The following is a 25960-nucleotide window of genomic DNA, read 5'->3' as shown; positions in this document are numbered from 1 at the left end:
AAGTCTGCAACTAGAACAATGAGGAAGATGAAGAACAACAATGATTGAAATGAGGAACGCTGCAAAAGATAAAATACGACGAAGATGAAACTTGGAATGATATATGACATTTAAATTGATACGGAAAAGGATAAAAAAATATCATATAAACCAAATAAATTATGTCACATAAAATTAAAATAGGATTATGGATTGAAATATGGATTGAAATATTAAACTCAAATGTTCCACTCATATAATCTTGATATTATAAAAGAGAATAAAAAAATAACATAGTCAAGTATATATATATATATATATATATATATATATATATATATATATATATATATATATTTATTTGATTCTTATTTATTTTTCGCCAATTGAACCAAACCAGGGTATTACTGCGCTGGGCAAAGCCCAAACTCAGCAAGCCGTTATTCCGCCCTGTTTCTAGCCGCGTACGGGCGTAAAACTGCCTTCTACCCTTAAACCTTAAACCTTAACCGGCTATCACTACGCCCTATCCTCGCGACCAGGTATGCTATTTAGTTTCTCCTAATTTTTTCTACTCTCTTTGCCGCCATATTCTCTTCTCGCATTGAACATTCACTCTTTTTCTTATCAGTAAAAGAACCACTAGCATTAGCATAAAGGTTTGTTATGGATTTTGACGACATAGAAGCGCCGGTCAAAGCCACTTCTCGAGTTTCAAGATTCGCGCCAAAAGCATCCAAACTCAAACCTAAAACAGAACAAGTACTCGTTCCCAAATCCGAACCACCGTCATTCGCCTCCACGAAAGTAGAGCCGCGGGAAATTGACTTAACTACGGTGCCGACTAATGGTACTGTCAAAATTGACGCCGAATCCAAGTATGAAGCAAAATTGGATTCCATGGATGTTGAAATGACAGAGCCTGAAATTCAAGAGGATTCAACACATGCCGATCCAATGGAAGAAGACGAAGAAGAGGACACAGTTGTTCGCGAAATTGATGTATACTTCTCACCTTCCATCAATGGCGGCACTAAGGTTTGTTGATGCTTATGCATGTTGTATAATGGATTTCACACTTTTAAATTGGCAGTCTGATTTATATTTTGGTTGTTTTTTTAGTTGTATGTTATGCAATTTCCTTTGAGACCTTCTTGGCGACCTTACGAATTTGATGAACGATGTGAAGAGGTGAGTTTCTTATTTTTGTTTTTTTTGAATAATTTTTGTTAACTATGTTGACTAATTATCATGTTTTTGATTGTCTAGGTTAGATTGAAATCTGAAAGTTCAGAAGTAGAGGTCGATTTATCTGTTGATTTGGAGTCAAGTAATATTGACAGGGATTTTTCCAATAAACTCAATTACACGAAGGAGGTATTTTCACTATCTTGTACAATGTGCTATAAAAGCTAAAACACTAATTGCTGCCAAGATCAGCAAGATGGGTTTGTGTTTACATGTTGTATGTTTTAATAAGTTCTTAGAATTAGGTTTGAGCTAAACTCATTCTTACAAACCGGTTTGCAAGGTGAGGATTGTCCCCACTTATAACCACAACACATGCATATCTCTAAGCAATGTGAGACTAAATTCACCCATTCAAACCCAACACAATTAAGGTGTTGGAGACTGCAACGAAGGCAAGCCAAATGCCGCAATTTAGGCGAATAGGGGCGGACCGAATGAAGGCGGAAATTCCAGCATAAGTATATAACCGTATTTGACAAGGAAGGCTGCATGATTCATTGACATTGCAATTAGTGGTAAATAAATGTATTTCTGTTGTGTATTTTGATGAGAGTGATTGCAGGCGTCTTCTTGACTACTCAATGAATTATTCTCCGGGATAATATATGCATCTTTGGAATACGTCATGGCTGGCTACTTTTGCTAGCTTTTGTAAGAATATGATATGGGATGTAGCACCAGAGAAAGAAGAAGACACCAACTTAAATCTTGAATTCTTGAATAGGATTATAGGATTATTTCATCATTTTAAAATTCTACTATTAAATAGGATTTGCTGATTAGGATTTCTCTATCTCTTTTAGCTTGATAAGATCATGCATGACAGAATCCCTTTCTGTGAAAGTTTGCTCTATCTCTTTTAACTTGATAAGATCCTGCATAACATAATCCTTTTTTGTGAAAGTTTGATTAATATCTTCATTATCTGTAGCCTTTATATAGGTAGATTGATAATGGAATAAACAAGCAAGAAATATAGTTTTAGGAAAAATCTGTGTTTGCCTAGGAGGATTCTCTCACGTGTAACTCTACTTCTCGCTCGCACCATATGTCGAAAGAAAGATTCCACCATGTCTAGACCTGTAATTGATCCCACAAAATGCTTCTTAATAGAATATTTAACACTTAAAAAAAGACGAGACCCTAGATCAGAATTAGCATAAATTATTTACGACAATTGATACACTTTTCAACAAGTTGATAAGTATGTTAGTTGTAGTGCGTCATCGTTTACTTTCTACTTCTGAGCATAGGTTTAGGACTGTGTTGCATAGGTACGGGTACGTATCCGGTATAGGTACTGGTACGGAGTACGACATTTTTAGAAAAACTAAGGTATGGGTACGTCAGTATAGTTTTTTTAAATACAATTACAAAAACAACAAAGGATTTGTATTGTTTAAATAACAACAAAACAGTAAAATTACAACAATTTGCTAAAATAAAGTTAATATCTGCCCAATAACATAAATAAATCCCACTTAAAAAGTATCCATAAATCAACATTTTCCTCTCCAATATCATTAAAAAGAGCGGCTTCTAGTTCAGGTTCATCTAGAGAAAGACTAACAACTTCAAAAATACCAACTACATCAAATAGATCTCATTCATCTCTACCAATATCCCACATTTTTGTTGCTCCTTCATTATAAACTTTAATATGAGAAGACAGAGATTTGTATGAACAAAAATTAAATCCTCAACCCTCTTTGGATTGAGCCTGTTCCTTTTCAATGAGTGAATAAATTTAATTGTGCTCCAATTTCTCTCCACAGAAGATGAAGAACTTGGTTGTGAAAGAATTTTTTTATTTATAAATAGAATAATTAACCTAATTTTTACTTAAAAAAAACCAAGTTATACCATCCGAAAAAAATTAAAAAAAGTTGGGTACGTGGTACCAAATGTGTACCGGTTGGTGTACCAACTTAAAAAAAAACAAAAAACTGGATACGGCTTCGGTGAGTGCCGTACGCGTACCGTAAGAGTACTGGTATCCGATGCGTACCCGGTACCGGTACTTAATCTAAAATGGAGTACCCGTGCTTCACAAGTTTAGGATGATGCTTTCTTAAATTATTTTTTTGTTGCGCTTCAATTGTAAAATTTGATGTGTATTATGTGTTTGATTGAATGTACAATGGAATTTTAGGTCCGGCGGAAAATGTACTCCATTCACAAACTGCAAATATGCTGCTTTGTTCTGAAAAGCATAATGTTTCTTGAAATATTGCAAACAAGTAGAGGAGAAAAAATATTTTTTTTGAAAAGCTTGCATGGAAAATTATTAATGCTTGACAATCAACATATGTACATGAGTCTGTGTCAAATCTTTATGACATGAATTAATGATACAACTGTGCTAATTTTACAGACCCCAATACATTGTCAAACTTGTCGTTAATCCCATCTAGTGGGGTAATGCTTGGTTGCACACTTGCCTTGTTGTTATTGTTGATGTTGTGTATTCTTTGTTTTTATTTTTTCATTATATTTTCTAAATATTCTCCTTCTCTTCCTTTATCGAATTGCTGGACAGACTTTTAATCTATATGATTCAGAGTTGAATGCAAACAGTTGTGTGCTCTATCTATGAAGTTGTCTAAGAAAATTATATACTTTAACTTATGTATTTGCTACTATATTCTTAATTCTCTCCAGACTCTATCAACCACATGGAAGCCACCACCTGCTAACGGCTGTGCTGTTGGGCTTCTTATGGGAGATAAGGTATTTGTGTCTTTTTCTATTCTGTAATGTATATTTTTGTTCCAAAAGGGTATATTATCTGATCATTGTGTTAGGTATGCCATCATCACGTGGAAGATTGTTATACTATTTATTTAACATTTAATTCTTCAATAACTAAATTTGGAACAGGCGAGAGTTTTGGAAATATGCTTGTGAGGATTGGTTATATCTTATTCAGGTTTTTAGCTGAAGGAGCAATTAATTAATATTTTCCTTAATGAAAAGCTCATTGAAATGCTAATCCAGCTATAAGTGTCTAGGTATGTTTAGTGAGTTCTGGAAATGGGGAAAATGAGGAAGATTGAAATACAATCATGCCTTGAAATCAACCTCCTCTGGAGATGTAGATTCTTTTAGGATTTTTAATTTCATGATTTAGGTTTTCAATTTGGGATTATGTTATTGTTATTCTGGCATTTAGCAATTTTAGTATAGTTTGGATCATCTTATTCAGGCTTAGACCAGGAATATGTATTAGGCTGTTCGTTTTATTGAGCCTGTAATTAGATGTTCAATGTTAATATTCAGAGGCATTTGAGTTTTGATGATTAATATACAATTATCAATTTAGAGAGTATCTAGATTTGATCAAAGGAACTCTGAGCCTAAAGGAGTACTTTAGGTTTATGAAGAGAGTGAGCATTCTTGGATATTTGTCCTACAAGAAACAACTCCTCAAAACATAAAATAAGAAGTAGAAAGAAAACAATGGAAAGTCGCCTTAGAAAAGAAAACAGGTTATATGTGTTAGATTCTCACACAAACAACCCAACCAGCTTGACTTACTTTCGCTTATCTACTTATTCATAATTACATGTAGCATTTAAAATACTTCAGACTGAGACAATTGTATGTCTGTTATGTTTCGTGTCTACTTTTCTCTTCTGAAATTCTGAGAACTTGAGGGTTTCATGGGTTTTCCCACTGTGATACTCAAGTAGCTTGTTTAGAATATTTCAGAGTTCTGACCCACTGTTATTATCTTCAATTTTGTGATTGATGATGACTTCTCGTTTCTTCGGATTACATGAGAGATTTATGAATTACATCACAGTGATACTTCCTTTGATTTTTAGTTTGGGAAAGTTTGTAAGTTTGACTGCCTCTTTCTTGGTTGCAGTTGCACCTTCACCCAGTTCATGCAGTTGTGCAGCTCCGACCATCAAGACATTATCTTGATTCTGGTGGCTCAGAAAAGAAGAATGCTGCTACATCAAAGAAGCAGGTAATGTCTTTGTTACAACTAACTAGAAAAGACTGCACAAATATAAGCTTTAGGAATTCTAATTTTTGCAGGCTGACATTGACATTTAGTTAATCTTGAAATTATCCATCAAGTTGTTGTTTTCTTCATGCCTATTGAATGCTGTGATATTATGCCTTCGATTGATTCGCGGAGCCGACTCAACCTGGGGAAAAGGCTTTTGTTGTTGTTGTTGTTGTCGTCTATCTACAATCTGTCAACACATATTGGGCATCCAATTAGCTAATTGATTTTGTTTCTTTGTTGCAGAATAAGCCAATGAATTCTTCAACTGAGCAAAAGAGTGAAGAAGATCAGGTATAACAGTTGTTAAAACATCAAGGCGATTTACATCTAGGCGTTGTTGGTCATAATGGGGTTATGCTATAGTTTTAAATCATCATGTTATTTAATATTATTTCTGAACTGGATATGTTTACTATTAGTCTTCCTTTTCCTCTCCCTCCCCTTTTCCTCCGAAGCACACACCTGTAGACTTTCCAGAAGGGAGAACACGGATTATGTATTATTTGAAAAGGTGGACATCTCATCAATCATTTCTTGTCATCGCCCTAGATAAGATAGTGCTTTCTAAATAATCTTAGGAATGATATTTGGTGATAAAGCAGAAACGAAGACATTGTGGGAATAATATAACTGACGGTAACTAAAAATGGTTGTAAACGAGATAATGATCAAGAGTGGAACATTTACCTTTATTGAGAGTAGTAGGTAAGTCAACTGCAACGTTAGTTGGGTCGACAATGGGAGAAGGGGTTGAAACATGAGTTGGATTTGGATGATGTGAATAACTCAAAAATTGTACACAAGATGATGATTAAGAGTGGAACATTTAACTTTATTGAGTGTAGTAGATATTGAGTGGCTCACCAAACCCTTTAATGGAATTATGAGGTCAAAGTGAATGTCGGATAATTGGAGAAGAAACACTTTAGTTCCAATCTATAAGAACAAGTGAGATATACAAAATTGTGCAAATTATAGGGGGATTAAACTTATGAGTCATACCATAAAGCTATGGGAAAGGGGGATTGAACGGAGACTAAGAAAAGAGACTCAAGTTACTGATAATCAATTTGGTTTTATGCTTAGGAGGTCGACTCTAGAAGCAATCTATTTACTACGACGTGTGATAGAGCGGTATAAAGTGGATCAACAAAACTTGTATTTAATTTTTACCGACTTAGAGAAGACGTTGACTTAGAGAAGACTATGATAGAGTGCCTAGGGAGATTTTGTGAAAAGTTCTAGAGAAGAAATGAGTTAGGATTTCTTATATTCGAGCTATTCAAGATATGTATGAGATATCTACCGGTGTCTGGACACAGGGTGGAGTGACAGATGATTTCTGCATAACAATATGATTGCACCAATGTTTAACTTTAAACCCTTCATGTTTTTCTTTATTTTTTGATGCACTCACTCACGGAACACATCCAAGAGTTAGCACTGAAATTTATGCTTTTGCGGATGATATAGTCCTATTTAGAGAGTTGAAAGAGGATTTAAATAAGAGGTTAGAGATTTGGATACGAGCCTTAGAATTGTATGGCTTTCGCCTAAGCAAAAGTAAGACATAGTGTATGGAATATAAGTTTAGCAAAAAACGGTGTTATCAAATAGTGGCGCCATGGCTGCGTGGTTTTTTTGGTTTGCCGCAATGATAAATATCAACCGATATTGCGGATTTTTCCGTCATAATTCTCTAATAGCGCCGCTTTGCGGCTAGTATGGCAGGATTTTGGTTATCCGCCATGGATCGCCATCTGCCATCGACAACACTGGCAAAAAGAGAAACACTTTTAACTTAGAGTGAAAGTTGGCGACCCTATCATGCCACAAGTCACACGATTTAAATAACTAGGATCCGTACAAAATGATGGAGAAATAGAATGAGACTATCCATTGAATTCAAGCTGGGTGGTTGAAATAGAGGATGATCTCAAGAGTTTTATATGACACAAAAGTACAACTCATGGGTGGTTGAAATAAAGGATGGTTTCAAGGGTTTTATACGACACAAAAGTACAACTCAAGCTGAAGGGAAATTTTTTATCGGACATCGGTAAGACTTGTGATGTTCTACGGGACAAAATGCCGAGTAGTTAATAATCAATTTGAGACTAAAGATAGTGTAGCACATACAAAGACAAAGATGTGGTGTTGGATGTGCGGTAAGATTAGATGATATAAGATTAGAAATGACAATATTAGAGATAGTGTTGTCTATGGTAGAAAAGATGGTGGAAAATAGACTTAGGTGATTTGAGCATGTGGAGAGAAGACTTGTAGATTCTGTGTAAGGAGAGTAGATCAATTGAAGAGGAATCAAAGAACTAGAGATAGAAGATTATTTAGAAAAGCTATAAGAGATACTATTGAGAAAGATCTTGAGATTAACGAATTAGAAAAAAACATAGTCTTTGATAGAACATTATGGCGTAATTTGATCCATGTAACTGATCACACTTAGATGAAATACGACTTAATTGTTGTTGAATATAATAGGTAAGTCAACTGAAATGTTAGATGAGAAGACAACAACAAAAGGGATTGACACATGAGCTGAATTATGTGAATGAAGAATAGGAGCAAACTTTGGAGCTTCAAGACGACTTCTCTCTTAGTTAAATACCATAGACTCCAAGGGCCATCTTGTGAATGTCTAGTTTGTGGAGTTGTGACAAATGATTCAAAGAGAAACGAATAGTGCCTGATATAGAGTAGAGTATGATGTACTTGATTCCAGTAGAATGTATCTACGCCAAATTGGAAAAAATGGTGCGTACCAGAATAGCAATAGTGGTAGAATGTATCAACGTAAAATTGGAAAAAATGGTGCTCACTGGAAGAACAATAGTGATATTTGTTTGTACTTGAGAAAACCCAATAAAGATATATTTTACTGATCAAGAGAGATCATGAACAAAGTAAGTGTATCCTAATACACGAGGGGGAACAGTACAAAGGGATCCCTTGAAAACAAAAGAGTGGGATTGAGGAGACAATACTAGCATCCTTGTGCTTACTGCCAGAGAGAAGACAATCTATGAAAGCCTAGTAAGAAAAAATAATAATAACGGAAAGAAGTATTAAATAACGCTAAATATTAACAAAATAAAATCTAACAGGAGACTGTATTATTCATAAGGTTATAATAGAAGAGAATTTAGAAAGTAAGAGCAAAGGGAAAGAAGGGATAAAGCATAGGAATAGAATCACCTCTAACAAAGGCACTACATGTCAGCTAATACTTTTTTCTTTAATTTCGTTGCTATAATTCCATTGGGTGACAAATAATTCCACTATAAAAACCCTGAATGTCTTTTGAATTCCCTTCAACTCACACATCAAATCCTAACTTCTGAGATACAATTGCTGCACCCAGAAAGCCGCCTTCTCACCCATAAAGCCTCCTTACAGAGAGGGAGAGTGAACCCTATTCTAACGAGAGCTAGGCTGCTATAGGAAGCTAATTCTCCCTATTCAAATTTAATTTCTCAATACACCAAGATCCCTCTCAAACCAGATCTCCACTCATTATAAAATGAAAACAGTTACACTTGTTCTCTCAAAGCCACCTCACCAAGCCTGCCTTGATTCATGATGAATTAATTGTTCATTTAGGCCCACTTGTTGAAAATAGTCATTTTGGTGCTTTCTTCTAAGAAATATTTACCACCTCTAATGAAGGCTAATGAAGGCTAATATTAGTAATAAATACTTCCTATTGGATGATACTAATTATCTTACATTAAAGAAATGTTATTTTGAATGCTACAATTGGAAACTTTGGTGAAAATACTTGCCATGCCACATTATTTATTAAATTATTTGCTTGTCTTCTCAAATAAATTATATAATAGTTGTAAATTGTAATGAATGGAAGAGAATATCGATCTACTATTTTTCTCACCATTTTCTTTTACAGTTTTTGTAAAACAGATCTAGCATTTGCAAAAACTTCGAAGATGTCAAAATATTGTTTTCATTGTTTCAGAAAATGCATTCTATGTAGCATGTTTTCCATCTTCTCTATCACAATTGTTCACTACACGAGACTTCCATCTCCTTTTTAGCAATTAAAAATGAATATAACTTATAGAAAATTAAAATTGGACATATTTTACCAAAGCAAATTGGAACTCTTTGGTTTTATTTTTATTGAATTAGGAGAGACTAATAGACATTTAGGTTAAACCATGTGTTTTTAAAAGCACTACAGAGACTTTATTATATATTGAGAGATTACAACTAATTACATGATATAGTCGATGTGAGATATAGTCTATATACAAATATTCTCAACACTATATATTTATAAATATCAACACTCCCCCTCAAGCTTGAGCATATAAGTCAATTGCACCAAGCTTGTTACATATATAATTAGTTCTGAGACTTCGCAGAGATTTTGTAAACACGTCTGCCAATTGATCATTAGAGTTGACAAAGCTTGTGACGATGTCACCTGACTCGATCTTCTCTCTAACAAATTGACAATCTATCTCAATATGTTTGATCCTCTCATGGAAGATTGGATTTGAAGCAATGTGCAATGCAACTTGATTGTCACAAATAAGTGTCATTGGTCTTGCTTCTTCAATTTGAAGTTCCTTGAGCAACTGTTTTAACCAAATAAGTTCACATGTTACCATTGCCATGGCCCTATACTCTGCCTCAGCGCTTGATCTTGCAACTACGTTTTGTTTCTTACCTTTTCAGGATATAAGGTTTCCTCCAACAAGTACACAATACCCAGAGGTGGATCGTCTATCAATGGGTGACCCCGTCCAATCAATACCAGAGTATCCAATTATCTGAGTATGTCCTTTATCTTCATACACTAAACCTTTTCCTGAAGCACATTTGATGTATCTCAGAATCCGGATAACAGCATCCATGTGTTCCTGACAAGGGGAATTTAAGAATTGACTTACTACACTAATCGCAAAAGAAATGTCTGGACGTTTGACTGTGAGATAATTCAACTTTCCAACCAATCTCCTATACCTTCCTGAGTCAGATAGAGGCTCCCCTGATTGGGTAGTAGTTTGGCACTTGGATCCATAGGAGTATCAGTTGGTTTAGCATTCAACAAACCTGTTTCTTCCAAAATATCCATAACATATTTCCGCTGAGAAGTCACCAAACCATCTTTAGATTTGGCTACCTCAAAACCCAAGAAATATCGGAGTTTACCAAGGTCTTTTGTTTGAAATTGATTCGAGAGATGTTGTTTTAACTGGAGTATACCGTGCTGATCACTACCAATTATGACAATATCATCTACGCACACAATAAGATAAATACACCATTGGGTTGAGTGACGATAAAAAACAGAATGGTTAGCTTCACTACGGACCATACCAAACTGTTGTACTACAACGCTGAATCTGTCGAACCAAGCTCTTGGAGATTGCTTAAGATCATAAAGAGACCTGTGTAACCTACACACCATATTCAATGACTCCCCCTGAGCAACAAATCCAGGTGGTTGCTCCATATATACTTCCTCTTCAAGATCACCATGTAAAAAAGCATTTTTGATGTCAAGTTGATGAAGAGGCCAATGTCGAATGGCTGCAATGGCGAGAAGAAGTCTAACAGATGCCATTTTGGCTACAGGCGAGAAGGTATCACTATAATCCAATCCAAAAATCTGAGTGTATCCTTTGGCTACCAAGCGAGTTTTAAATCGACCAATCTTACCATCTGGACCAATCTTCACTGTATAAAACCAACGACAACCTACTAAAGATTTTCCAGGGGGTAGAGGAACCAGTTTCCAGGTACCACTGCTTTGAAGAGCACACATTTCATCAATCATTGCTTGCCTCCACTCAGGGTGAGATAATGCTTCACCTGGAGTTTTAGGAATAGAAACAGAAGACAAAGAAGACAAACAAGTATACTGCAACGGGGAAAGACGATGATAACATAAATCAATATAATGTGGAGAAAGATTTCATGTTTGACGTATACCTTTTCGAAGGGCAATCGGAAGATCGGACTCAGGTTGCAGGATCGGATCCGGTGATGGCGGAGGCGTCAGAGGAGAGTCTGCAATGACCTCAGGGACGGTATGACCTCAGGGTCAGGGACGACAACGCTGATATGTTTGAAGTGGTCGAGAAGTAGGGGGTCAAGAGCCATAGACTGGTGGGGGATAATGGTAGGCAGAACATTAATAATTGCCGGAAAAGGTGTGGGAGTACTTTCTTGAGGAGGTTCCGGAGATACTGGGTTGGACCCGAAATATGGAATAGACTCGAAGAAGGTAACATCGGCCTATATGAGGTATCGTTGTAGAGTATGAGAATAACAACGATAACCCTTTTGGGAACGATGATAACCAAGAAAGACACACTTTAGTGATCGAGCTGCTAGTTTATCAAGATCAGGGGAGAGATTGTGTACAAAACACGTTGATCCGAATACTCGAGGAGGAATTGGGTGGATAGGAGAATTTGGAAACCGGATTGAATGAGGGATTTTATTATTAAGGACAGATGAGGGCATGCGATTTATGAGGTAACATGCCGTGAGCACCACATCCCCCCCAAAACGGAGAGGAACATTACCATGGAGAAGTAGGGTCCAAGTGGTTTCTACAAGATGCCGATTTTTGCGTTCGACTACCACATTATGTTGGGGTGTATAAGGGTAAGATGTTTGGTGTAAAATACCATTGGATGACATAAAAGTTTGAAACTGTTGGGATAAATATTCACGTGCATTGTCACTTCTTAAGGTACATAGACAAACCAAATTGGGTTCTTATTTCTCGATAAAATTGTTCAAAAATAGAAACAATTCAGATCGGTTCTTCATTAAAAATAGCCATGTGTAACGTGAAAAATCATCAATAAAAGTTACAAAATATTTAGACTCAAAAGTAGACACGGTACGCGAGGGATCCCAAACATCGGAGTGAATTAAAGCAAAAGGGGACGCAGCCAGTTTATTGACTCGATCAGGAAAGTGACTACGAGTATGTTTCCATAACTGACAAGACTCACAATGTAAAGTGGACAACTTAGATAGACTAGGCACCAACTTTTGTAGCTTGGGAAGATCTGGATGACCTAACTGCGCATGTATAATGAGTGGAGAATCTGTGGTGGAGCATGTGGTAGATGACATAGAGAAGTAGTAGAGGTCTTGAGACTCACATCCGACTCCAATCGTCTGTCCTGAACTCTGATCCTGCAGAGTAACATTACTATTAGTAAAGATGATAAAACAATTAAGGGAACGAGTTAAACGACTGACTGACAGTAAATTAAATGAGCAATTAGGTACATATAGGACAAAAGTCACAGAGAGAGATGGTAAAATTTGAACAGTACCAATCCTTTGGGATCGGATTTGAGAACCATTTGTCGAAGTTATACTCGATAAGAAATCAGAGGTAGAGAGGGAAGAAAAAAAACCTTTATTATCGGTAACATGATCAGACGCACCAAAATCGAGGACCCAAGGACCAATAGGAGATGATTGAGAGAAGCAAACAAATGAATTACCAGTGTGTGCAACCGAAGCCGTGGAACCAGAGGTCTGATTAGTCTGACACCACTTGAGAAAATCCTCGTAGTTTGGCATATGGCTCAGAAGAGAAGGTAAAGTTTGCATAGTGTATGGGTTATCAATTTGAGTTGCACTTACCTGGCGTGGAGGTCTGACATGTAACTTCCATCAACGGTCGATAGTATGTCCAAGTCGGTTACAATGGTCACACTTGGGACGAGGTCCGGAGTTGGATGACCCTCCTCGAAGGCGATTCTGATTGTTGCCAAGAGATGTAAGGGCAGCAATGTCATCTGGTGTTGGGGCAACAATAGATGGAGGGGAAACCGGACCAAATGCATGAGGTGTAGCCAGGCGCAACAGTTGTTCACTAACTGCATCATAGTTAGGAACAGTAGTACCTGATAAAATCTGGTTACGAACGGACTTGAGTTCTGGTGGTAGTCCCTTAAGTGCCATGACCATGAAAAATTTACTTTGTTGTTCGGAATGAGCTGTTGCATCTTTTGCATAAGGCATGAGGGTTTCATAACTCGCTTTCAAGACATCAAGCTTACTCAAATAGGCTTGCATATCCATATTTTGCAACTTCAGTGTGTCGAGTATAAGGATGACACTGTATAGATAATGAACGTCGTTGGAGAAGACTTTCTTAGCCTTTTCCCAAACCTCATTGCAAGTGGAGAAGGCTTGATAGTGCGTTTGGAGGTTAGGTGCGATGGAAAACCATAACACAGTGCACAAAGAGGCATCCATTTTCTTCCATTTAGCGAGTTTTGCGGTTGCAACATCAACCAATTTTGTGGTTAGATGATCCTCATATCCTTGATCATGAAACCACATATCGACAGCACGAGCCCATATGTTGTAGTTGACTGATCCGGTTAGTTTTTCACATGGGATAAGCGGAACTTTAGTAAACGAGACGGAGTCAACATCTCCCATGGCTTAAAGAAACAAAATCGGTGCTGTTTGAACTGGAGCACAAATTTTCGAGAGTCGAAATGAAAAACGGAGACCGGATCTGTGACCGATGGAGGGAGACGAGTGGGGCGGCTGGGAAAAATGTCCGGATCAGGCGGCAAGGTGGTTTTATTTGAGAATTTTGAGAAGTGAGAGACAAACCAGAGTGATGACACGGTTTGCAAAAAAAAAAATTCTCACCGGAAGACAGTGGGTCAACCAATTAAAGCACGACGAAGAGTTGTCTCTTAGTAGGCTCTAGATACCATATTGAATTAGGAGAGACTAAGAGACATTTAGGTTAAACGATGTGAGACTATTCTATATACAAATATTCTCAACACTGTATATTTACAAATATCAACAACTTTTTTATGTTCCCTCCTTTTTCAATTAGTCTTTATCTCTATATCTTGTGCAGTGTTGGATTCCTCTTAAGTACCATGGTTGCAAGAGTGATATCTCATCAAGATATTTTCAGCAAATGGTGTCACAAGAAAGTTCTCCCATAAACTTTGAAATGAACACGTAAGAATATGTTCTTTTATCACGTTGTACTCTCGTTTATATGAATATGTTAATTTATTATGTTTGTGAATGTTTGAATGGTTCAAGGTATGACTACATTGCTACACTTTGTCCTGGAGTCAGCAGTAACACTGCCAAAGGTCCTTCTAAAAGGTAATGTCTTCCTTTATTTTGAAGCAGTCATCTTTATTTTTAGTCCCTAGATCTGAATCTGAAGCATGGGTACTTGTTAAACAGGGACGTACCCATATCGGATATGTACCGAGTACTTTTTTTGTACTTCATTTTTCCATATTATTTCGTTGCAACTTGCAAGTGAAAATTGTGGATTTCTCATGTATTGATATAATATTATTTGTGCATTTGAGTTTTGTTGTGGCCAAACTTAGTTTTTGACTTTCTAAACTTTTATTGGGATGTTTTTGTTGTGAATTGAACAATTTAGCTCTCATGTTATATCATTTAGAAAATGTTTTTTTTTGATACCCGTACCTTGATTTTTTAAACGGACATACCCCATACACGGTACTGTACCCATATCTGTTCATTCTATCCTAGTTATTAAAAATTTGCCATCTTTCTGTAGTACTTGCAAATACACCAAATACACCTGTTTGAAACTGAATAATATACTTTAAGTATAATATATTTCATGTTAAAATTATAAGTTTTAATCTCTTTATATAAGATTATTCTAATCTAACGGGTCTAACTAATGGACTAAAAGTCCGAATATAAATTGCTACTAACAGTAGTAAAAATAATTTATTTACAACACTCCCCTCAAGCTGGTGAATGAATATTTATCATTCTCAGCTTGGAAACAATTTCTTCAAAGTTATAGCTGTTCAACCCCTTAGTTAGAAAGTCTGCAACATTGTCTTGAGAAGAAATATATGGAGTGCAAATAAGACCACTATCTAACTTTTCTTTGATGAAGTGTCTGTCAACTTTAATATGTTTGGTTCTATCATGCTGCACTGGATTATGGGCTATGCTAATAGCAAATTTATTATCACAATAAAGTCTCATTGGTTCATCACTCTTCATCTTCGAGTCTTTTAATATCATTTTAAGTCAAAGTAGTTCACATATCCCTTTTGCCATTGCTCTAAATTCTGCTTCAGCACTAGATCTAGATACAACACTTTGTTTTTTACTCTTCCAAGTCACACGATTTCCACCCAAGAAAGTACAATATTCTGTAGTTGGTATTCTATTCACACCTGACCCTGCATAGTCAGCATCAGTATATGCTTCAAGACTCACACTTCCATTTCGTTCAAACAAAATTCCTCTACCTGGAGTTCCTTTTAAATATTGCACAATTCAAAGTGCAGCTTGTAAATGAATCTCCTTAGGTTGGTGCATGAATTGAGTGACTAAGCTTACAGTAAAAGCAACATCTGGTCTAGTGTGTGATAGGTATATAATTTTTTCAACTAATCTTTAATGCATTTTCTTTTGCCTTTCCCAACTTTACACTCGGATCAATTGGTGTACTTGTAGGCTTGCATGCTGTCTTACCTGTCTCTTGTAGAAGATCAGTAATGTATTTTTGTTGAAATATAAAAATTTCTTTCTTAGAGTGGGCAACTTCAATTCCTAGAAAGTACTTCAATTTTTCCAAGGTTTTAATCTCAAACTCCTTGGTTAAGTGTTCGCCTAACAATTATTGCTCATTCTCATCATCACCTGTTACTATAATATCATCCACATACACCAATAAAATTGTTACTCCCCCTGTCTCTGGATGTTTGATAAATAGAGTATGATCTCCTTGACTTTGATTAAAGCCCAAACCTATTATAACTTCAGTGAATCTTCCAAACCATGCTCGTGGTGATTGCTTTAACTCATATAAAGTCTTTTTTAATTTGCACACAATGTTTGTGGTAGTAAGTTCACAATATCCAAGGGGTACATCCATATAGATCTTTTCATCAAGTTCTCCATGAAAGAAGTCATTTTTCACATCAATTTGATGTAAATTCCATTTGTAATTAGTTGCTAAAGATGATATCACCCTTACGATATTCATTTTAGCAACTGGAACAAATGTTTATGAGTAATCTGCCCCATAGGTTTGAGTGAATCCTTTGGCAACCAATCTTGCCTTGTACCACTCAATAGATCCATCAGCCTTGTATTTTACAATGTATACCCATCTGCACCCTACATGTTTCTTTTCATTTGGTAGAGAAACCAATTCCCAAGTATTGTTTTTATTCAGTGCCTCTATCTCTAAGTCCATGACCTATTTCCATTTCCTGTCAGACAATGTCTCAGATAAAGAGTTAGGTATTGTTATAGTGTTTAGACTTGTGAGGAATGCTTTATGGGTGGGTGAAAAATGTTCAAAACTTAGGTAGTTGGATATAGGGTAAAATGGCTTTTTAGTACATGTTCTGGTATCTTTTCTAAGGGCAATTGGAAGATATAGGTTATTGTAGTGTGATGGTAGTATTAAGTTGGATTCTGTTTCTGGTTCATGAGAAAATTCAAAAATTGAATCACTATTGCTTGAAGGATTGAGAGAAGTTACCTCATGTAATGTCAGATTGGATTATTTGATATGAGTAGATTCAAGAATGTTCTTCTTTCTTGTATATACTAAATTCTTTCCAAATCTTACATTAGTTTCAACATTTCCTTTTTTTTCAGAATCAAGTTCTGTCTCAACATTGTCACCACTAGTTTCAATCTCAACTTCTGGTTTGAAAGTAAGGTCAGGAAGTAGAGGAGACTCATCTTCCTTACTTATATTCTCCCCCTGAAGATGAGTTTGAAGGAAATAACTTTCTTGTTCATGGAAGGTGATATCTCGAGAGACAAAGTATGTATGAGATGATGAATGATAACATTTGTAACCTTTTTAGGTAGAAGAGTATCCTATAAAGGCACATTTTAATGCTTTATGATCAAGTTTCCCTCTACCATCATTATGGATATGGACAAACGACGAACACCCAAATATTCTAGGGGTCAGATTACTTGAAGTAGACACATCAGGATAGAATGATGATAAGACTTCCATAGGAGTTTTGGAGGCAGGGACAGTAGAGGGTAAACGATTAATGAGATATGATGCAGTTAAGATAACTTTGCCCCAATATTTCTTAGGAACTTTATTTTGGAATGTCATAGCATGTGTTTGATCTAACAAGTGTGGTCGAGCCTAACTCAAGAAATGTGTGGTCGGACCTAACTCAACCCTACAAAACCGACTTGTAAAGTTAGGATTGCCCCCACTTACAAATACATGTTTAGGCCATAGATTGTTCGATATGAGACTCTTAACACCCTCTCTCACACCCAGGATTTGCGTCTGGGGCATGTAACTAAATGGTGGGTGGCCCAATGGATCTTAAACGAGACTCTAATATCATCTCAGAATTTGGATTGAGCCTAACTCAACCCTACAAAACTGACTATTAGGATGAAGATTGCCCCCACTTATAAACACAACACATGTCATATCTCTTAGCAATTTGGAACAAATTCACCCCTTCAAACCCAAAACAATGAAGGTGTTGGGGACTGCAATGATGGCAAGCCAAAGAGCCACAATTAAGGAGACTAGGGACGGACCACAATTAAGGCGAAAATTCCAACAACACCTATCTCTCTATTCTTTTTTGTTGTATTTTTTCTCTTCTTGATTTGGTCTAGTCAATAATATATTTATTTTTCTTATAATGCTATATTGATTTTGTTCAGGTATCTTCTATCATTGCCGGTGGAAAAGCGTCTTGAGACATTGCTTATTGAGGTTTGTAGCATCCTTAGTTTGACCTTGATCTCTTATTATAGAGAAAGGGCATTTATAGCCAACAACATTCTGCATCTTGCTATTTATTGTTGTCTATTGTTGATTGCATCCAAATATTTATTTTTGTTCACTTGGCATATATTCTCCATCTCTGATTCAACTATGCTATCTGTATGTGTGTTTTCACTGTTAAGCTAGTGTTAGCATATTTCTCAGTAAATATCATTAAGATGTGCCAAAGTTCTTCATTCACAAGATACCAAAAACTGAAGCTTCTGTTTTCTGTTCAAAAGGCATTTACATTTTGTTAGGGCGATACAAGGTTTATGGCATATCACTGTTATTATTTATTTTTAACAATTTATTTTTTAGAATAGTTATGTTGGTGATAGTTTTTGTTTAAAATTATTTATTAAAGGGTTATTTCTTTTCATGTTCTTTAAGTTTTATTCTCATGTTATGGCAATATCAAGAGGGAGGGAGAGAGAGAGAAAGAGAGAAACTTCTAATTTTGGTATTTCGTAAATAGTTATAGACTGTGTCAACACATCACAACTATTCATGCGTATGACTTTAACAGTGGTTATGATAAAAGTCAAACATTTGTAATGATCTAACAACTATGATTGATTGTCAATGTAAAAACTCTACAATGAAAGTGTATTTGAATTAAATTCAGTTTTTAATATTCTCACAATTGAATAGAGTAATATTCTGTATATCATGTATTTTTCTTTACATATCTAACAGAACTCTTTATCATAGGGCCCTCCGCTTCATCGTTTTAGTGCTATCAAGCACTTTGCTCCTGAATGCTCTGACGACGAACTGCTGAGTTTTCTGCAGCAACATGCACAATTGCTGCGGGGATACTGGATTCCAAAAGGTAGATTGCTTTATCCTAATGGCGGTCTAGAGTTGCTGGCACGGAATTATGTCATAGTAATGTTTCACAAGAGTTTGAAATATATGAATGATGATTTGAGAAGACTCGGTAGACTTGCTAATCTCGTGAGAACCGCTCTGACGCAATTTGCTTCAGAAAAATTTGATCTAAAAGACAAAGTTTCGTATTGGAAGTTCAAAGAGCTTCCAAATGAGTCCTTTATAAAAGAATTTCCAAATATTGTTAAACAACAAGAAGAAGTTTGTAAGATTTTGGAGCAAGAGGTATCTGCTGTTGTGGATAGTGGTGGAAAACACAGATCAAATAGAAGCGCTGTAACAAACAGTGGTGTCACTGCCAACAGTGCTCTTGTTAGATCAACAAACCCTGATCCACCTGTAACAAGTTTGGGGGAATTGCCTCCTCGGGAGATGGCCATGTCAAGTGAAACTCGTCATGCTCTGCCAGTGGCCCTCAAGAAACTTTTTCAGACTCATAAAGTTTGCAGGTATGGTTTCTCATTTTGAAATGGTCCATTAGTCAGTTGTGGAAGCCCAAATATTGTAGGTTAATCCATATTGCGCTGTAACTGATGTTTCAATAGTTATGCATTGTATCTATCAATGTGTTCTTTTAATGTTTTTTTTTTCCACCAAAAAATTTCTGCCATTTCAACCTGCTTCTGTCCTAGACTGAAACTCAATTAAATGTAGAACCTGGATGTCCTATTGTAGGATCTATTTCTGAGTGTGTATATTGAAGTATGAAATAGGATTGTTTTTTCAAAATAACCATCTTTCCCAACTTTATTTCCAAACTAACCATCTTTCCCAACTATATACCAAACTAACCATGTTTCAAACAAAAAATAAATCGCAACAAAGTGCATGCTCCAGATCAATTGCCGCCTATGTATGGGCGCTATATATGCATACGCCAGTTCCATTGGCGCCTATGTGCATTTGCTATATGCATGCGCGAATTAGTCGGGCGCCAATGTGTATTCATTTTTATTTTATTTGCTATATGCATGTGTCAATTGGTCTGGCACCCAAGTAAAATATTGAGAGCATGCGCCATGTTAAGAATGTGTGATAGAGTGATGACTACTCCCATTTATAAACATATGTTCAGGCCATATATTGTTCGATGTGGGACTCTTAACACCCCCTCACGTCCAGGACTAGACATCTGGAGCGTGGAAATAAATGGTGGGTGATCCGATAATGGAAACCATAGTAGGTGGTCCATCGGATCTTAAACGAGGCTCTGATACCATGTTAAGAATGTGTGATTGGGCCTAACTCAACCCTACAAAACCGGTTGGTAGAGTGAGGACTGCCCCCACTTATAAACACATGTTCAGGCCATATATTGTCCGATGTGGACTCTTAACACGCTAGTTACAATTTTTTTTTTCTTTCGAAACATGGATAGTTTGGTATAAAGTTGGAAGAGATGGTTATTTAAAAAAAAAAAATCATGAAATAGATCAATTTACTTAATATTATTAATAAAACTTGAAGCAGTACCTTACAAGTTACAACAAAGATTACTCGCATAATTTAAAAGTTAAAAAAAAGGAGGATATAGAGAATAATAAGAGTGCCTATGAATTCGATGGTCTAATCTCTCCTAACCAAACCAAGTCCCCAAATAACCCAATACCCTCCTTTTTTCTTTGAGCCTATATTTATTATTCTAACTTCCCATATCAGTTTCTTACTACAGTAGTTACAAAGCAGTTACTGCTCACACAACATTTAATAATAATAATTAATCTGCCTACTAATTTTGTGCCAAGGTTTTGGTTTTGGTTTTACTAATGCCTCATACGTCATTGGCCTATCTGTCCATCAGAGTATACAAGCATGATACATTATACCTATAACCGGAGTTTAGAAACAATTTTTTTTTGTCTGGATAGACTATGAGGCGTCCCATTGCACCTTTCATCTGTCCATCAGAGTATACAAGCATGATACATTATACCTATAACCGGAGTTTAGAAACAATTTTTTTTGTCTGGATAGACTGTGAGGCGTCCCATTGCACCTTTCAGCACGCAACTAATTTCACGCGAGTGTCGAGGTTTTGAATCAATTTTAGTACAGGAGAGAATGTGATAGAAACTAGTTCAGATCCGATTGAGAATATGTAGAAAGAATGTAAATTCCCTTCATTTCTACATCTGGCTAATAAAAAATGACATATTGTCTTTCAGTATATTGGTGCAATTGTTGTCCAATTTCAGCTCCCTAAACCGGCTCATTTCTATTTTATTCTCAAACAAATTAATATTTCTCCTAGGTGCAAGAATGGCAATAGCTTCCAACCTTGAGGACAAGGTTGTTTATAAGGAGATGACATTAATAGGACCCATTAAGAAATAGCCCCAATTTGAGAGGAAGTGTGCTGAGTTGTCAAGCAAGCAAGTTGGTTAGAGAGAGTGGGGGAAGTTACACGTGAGGGGGAAGTGGGGGAAGTTACACGTGAGGGTGATGGGGAGTATATGAGATGTGTGAGAGTGAAATAGTGGATTATTGAGTATCATTTGTATTAGAACCTTAGGGTTGGCCAAAGGGAGGATTTTTTCTTCCCTTGAGGAGCTTTGCTCTGGAATTATAGGGAATTTATTCTCTGTAATAGTTTTTTTTTATCCTTAATAATACTTTCCTCTTATATCTTGAATTAGGATAGGTCAAAGTAAAACTTCTACAGCGTCTAGGACTATGTCAAAGACTATTTCAATCTGTTGAATTTATAACTCTTGGTCTGGGTAACAACAATTACATAGAGAAAACAATCTCTATAGCTGCTGCTTTAATTAACTTTTGAATTTAATTTTGCCATGCAGATGTTCTATATTTATTATTTTCATGTTTGGGTGACTGTTCTCTCATGTAGCTTTTATTTATATTGGCAGCTTCCAATTGATATTCCAAGAATTGCGTGGATTGGCACTTGCCCAAACAATGCTTCCAAAGGGAGGTTCTAAAATTGCCGTGGATGCAGCTCATAGTCTTGATGTTCCACAAGACGAGCTGAAGGCTGTCTTGGGTGATGTTGCATGCGACATTAATGGTTGTTATGTGTTAAAATCATCACAAGATGAGCCATTCAGGTTCTCTCTCTCTCTCTCTCTCTCTCTCTCTCTCTCTCTCTCTCTCTCTCTCTCTCTCTCTCTCTCTCTCTCTCTCTCTCTCTCTAAAAAATTGTGACCTTTAGATTAAATCATATTATATTATATGGTTGTGATTAAATTTGAGTTTTAGTGAGTCCCGTGAGTGTCTCTTTATATTTCAAATCTGAACCCAATCTACTCTATCTTCATAATCTCTTTCTATTCACTGTTGCTGATAATCCACTTCTTCTTCGTCTTTAGTCTTGCTGCCAAACTATTCAAACTTCACCTTCGTTGTTCTTGTTTCAAACATCATCAACATTTTCTTTCTAAATTGACCACCTTCTCTTTATTTTCTCTTATAAATTTCCCCAATGCGTTTCCTCATTCCTAAAACTTGGACCTAGATTGTTTTTTTGGGTACAGTTTAGATACAATTTTTTGACGAATTAGTTCATTTGTGGTGGATTAATAGTTGCTTAAGACAAAAATTAAGAAACTATGAACCTCTATCTTGTAAAATAGTTGCAAAGCACTTGAGTAAAACCTTAAATCCAACTTCTAAAAAGAAATCTAAACAAATTATACTTGAATATGTTGGAGAAATTTAATTACTAACCATTCTAGTAAAACTCCAAAATGTGTTCTAGAGAGAAAGTGAGGTTATAATGAAAGGATAACCTTCATATCGTTTATTTGATTTGGTAAGAAATGTATCCCAGAACCCTTTTTCAATATTTGTTGAAGCTCGAGTTTAATTACAGTATGATGGTGTTAAAAAACGTGAGGTTGGTAGGAGAATGGTTCAGGAAAGCAAACAGATACTCACATGACTCACTAAAGGTCATATTTAATCACAACCATACAATTTAATGGGATTTAATCCTCTCATCACTCACATTAAAAGTCCTCTCACTTGATATGCTCACAATATATATATATATATATATATATATATATATATATATATATATATATATATATATATATATATATATATATGTGTTCAATACTTGTGATGATATATATATATATATATATATATATATATATATATATATATATATATATATATATATATATGTGTGTGTGTGTGTGTTTTTTTTTTTTTACAATACTTGTGATGATATTGTTCCTTGCAGAGATGTTGTAATCGAAATGCTTCGAGGAGTTGGACCCAATGGCAAGCTAAAGAAGGCTGAGATAATGGAAGCTGCTAAGAAAAAACTCGGTAGGGAGATCCCTAGCGGTGAATATTCCAAGGTTAGTGTTCTTCTAGTCTAACTACTAGAATTTTTTAAGGTATCTTGATACTTTTGAAGTTATAGGATATTATAATTAATTACTAATATTTGTGGTCTTAATGGTTTTAAAGCATGTACTTGAATAGTGTGGTTATAACGTTATACACTTTAAAAACAAGTCACTGGCATGTATAATGCTAACAATAATGTGTGTAATATGCCTTCTCTAGTTCACTTTGGTTGGTGACTTCTGTAGTACTGTCACATCTAATTGAAAGTGTGTCCGGTGTCCTACACCGACCAACACATGCCATAACATACAATTGTCATTTCTTCTAATTATTGCCGGTCTGATAATGTGGCTTAATCTTTTTAGTTTAATAGGCTTATAAAAAAGTTGAAGACTTTTCAATTTAAAAAAAGTCTGGTAAGTTTAAGCCTTTTCTATTTAAAAATAAGTGTTGTAAGTTGAAGTCTTTTCTATTTAAAAAAATCTGATCTAAGCTGGGTCTTTGTAGGATATTCCGTACACCCTGTTAGTTGACTTGTCCTATTCCTTCCCCTGATTGTAGTATTTAATTAAAAAAACAAGTTATTCAACAAAGTGACACTTTAAAAAGGGGAAATATTAGTTAGTAGCTATGATGCATGATGCATATGTACGGGTACGATATCCGGTGCGGGTATCTGTACAGGTATGAGATATGATATTTTGATAAAAAATAACATACGGGTACTTTAATAAGAAATGCATTTTTTTTATAAAATATATGAATAGAGAACTAAATAATTAGGTTTATAATAAAACACTACTATAAAAAATTGATAAAATAAAAAATAATGTTAAGATGCAATAAAAAAAATTAAAACACATAAATATACTTTATTGATATTTGAGAAAATCACAAATTTCATTCAAAATCAAATAATGAGAAAAAATGAAATATCACGAGTACGGTATGAGTACCCGATAGTGATATTATCCATACTTCATAGGTTAATAGTGGAAGATTGTGTGGTTGTAGGGTGTTCGTTGGTTGGGCCAAATCCAAACCAAACCAGAATCCAAACAAAACCATGGTATTTAGCTCGGACAATTTTTTAGTTTGGGCAAAAATCGAATCAAATCAATGAAATCCGATGCTAATTGGTTCGGATAACGGATTTACAAAATTCTATCTGCGAGTCCGTCTATCCAAACCAATCATAATTAATTAGTATAATATATAGGATAATGCTAACTTGTGCCCTAGGAGCACAAGTTAAGAAACCAATTTATAGGAAATTTGTATTGAAAACAACAACTAAAAAGTTAAATTTTATAGTTTTAATATAAACAATACACAATTTCCAATACAATGTTTCTTTATTTAGTTCTTAACTTGTGTCCCTAGGGCACAAGTTAGCATTATCCTAATATATATCATAAATATTATGAAAACTAGAGTAATATATTCAACTTCAAGTTGTAATATTATCAATATGAAAAAATAAAAAATTAAGATTTTTATATTATTTTAAAAAATTAGTTGATGTAAATTAAATATTTTTTGAAAATATTTTTGTATATTTATTTTTAATGTACCCGAACAATCCAACCCCAAACCAACTCTTTGTTTATCGGTTTAGACTTTGTCACAAAAATGTGCAAATTCAATCCAAGCCACAATCCATAGAGGAGTAATTGCTTGATGAATTGAATCAATTCACAAACAAAATGTGCAAAAGTCCATATGAAGCGAAGTGTCTCAATATTATTTATTATAACACAGTAAAACGCAAATAACTGTTTAAACTCATTCATCAATTATATCATTCTTTCTCCCTATTTTGTCAAAGAAATATTGCTTATGATGCTAATGATCGTTTCTAAACATATTATCAGGCAATGAATGAATTGTGTGTCTCAAAAAATTCTCACTGGGTCTTGAAAAGCGGCGATGGAAGCAAGCAATGATTCAAAGGCCAACTGATTGTTTCAGCAGAAGTTTCATTATCCTACTAACATATTTTCCCTCCTTTTTATTAACTGATCTAGCGTTTATTGGTGATAGACTTATTCAAATATACCTTAGGAACTGGATTTATAAATTTTCTTGAGAATGTTTTTGACCCTTGATGATAGTCATTATAATTTCGTATACTTGAGCTTATGTTGAAGTACAATAATTTGTTCCCTTTTCCCCATCATATTTGATATGGAAAGCGATAGTGTATAAATTAATTATGCATGCTCAGCAGATTTCTGTTGTATGAGCACATCTGATAATAGTTATGTGGGTCTCAATTTTTGCTTAGATTTATTTATATTTTGATAGGTCATTTTTCTTATCCTGATGAGGTTTTATTTTAAAATAAAATATTTTTTCATGCTTTTCCGAACACGTTCTGGCTCAATAAAATGCAGCGTCCTTTGTTAGCTAACCAAAGTCAAATAATACTTTCATTCACCATAAATAAGGAACGTTAACAATTGTAATTAGTTTTATGTTGTTTGTATCAATGTGAAATTTAATTGCAATGAGTTATCAAGATTATTTTCTGAAATTTTAGTCTGGAAATATTTTCAGGCAGACTTCATCCAAAAATTTGCTTATTTGACAATTTGTGAGGTTAAGTGGAAATTTGAAAATCCGAAAATACATTCTAGGAATTGTCAAGCAGTAAA

General features: G+C 35.2%; 1 protein-coding gene across 1 annotated transcript; it reads left to right on the top strand.

Annotated features, from left to right (window-relative positions):
• Positions 1-356: 356 nt before the first annotated feature.
• On the top strand, positions 357-25589 carry LOC127120272 (uncharacterized). The gene is made up of 14 exons (XM_051050682.1): positions 357-521; positions 611-1017; positions 1102-1170; positions 1249-1356; positions 3892-3960; positions 5102-5206; positions 5495-5542; positions 14160-14266; positions 14354-14419; positions 17987-18038; positions 18804-19432; positions 21851-22048; positions 23191-23311; positions 25178-25589. The coding sequence occupies exons 2-14, from the start codon at positions 646-648 to the stop codon at positions 25247-25249; spliced, it is 2016 nt and encodes a 671-aa protein (XP_050906639.1). The 5' UTR covers positions 357-521; positions 611-645; the 3' UTR covers positions 25250-25589.
• The last annotated feature ends 371 nt before the right edge of the window (positions 25590-25960 follow it).

Source organism: Lathyrus oleraceus, chromosome 2 (genome assembly GCF_024323335.1).
Source record: "Lathyrus oleraceus cultivar Zhongwan6 chromosome 2, CAAS_Psat_ZW6_1.0, whole genome shotgun sequence".
Taxonomy (NCBI): domain Eukaryota; kingdom Viridiplantae; phylum Streptophyta; class Magnoliopsida; order Fabales; family Fabaceae; genus Lathyrus; species Lathyrus oleraceus.
Note: the sequence above shows the minus strand (reverse complement) of the source record. Positions and strands in the feature narration are given on the sequence as shown.

Excerpts from the sequence above, each read along its gene's own strand:
- LOC127120272 (XM_051050682.1), top strand. The coding sequence starts at position 646 with ATGGATTTTGACGACATAGAAGCGCCGGTCAAAGCCACTTCTCGAGTT. Across the intron at positions 18,039-18,803 it reads TTGAGACATTGCTTATTGAG|GGCCCTCCGCTTCATCGTTT; the intron begins GTTTGTAGCATC and ends TCTTTATCATAG. Across the intron at positions 23,312-25,177 it reads CTAGCGGTGAATATTCCAAG|GCAATGAATGAATTGTGTGT; the intron begins GTTAGTGTTCTT and ends ACATATTATCAG.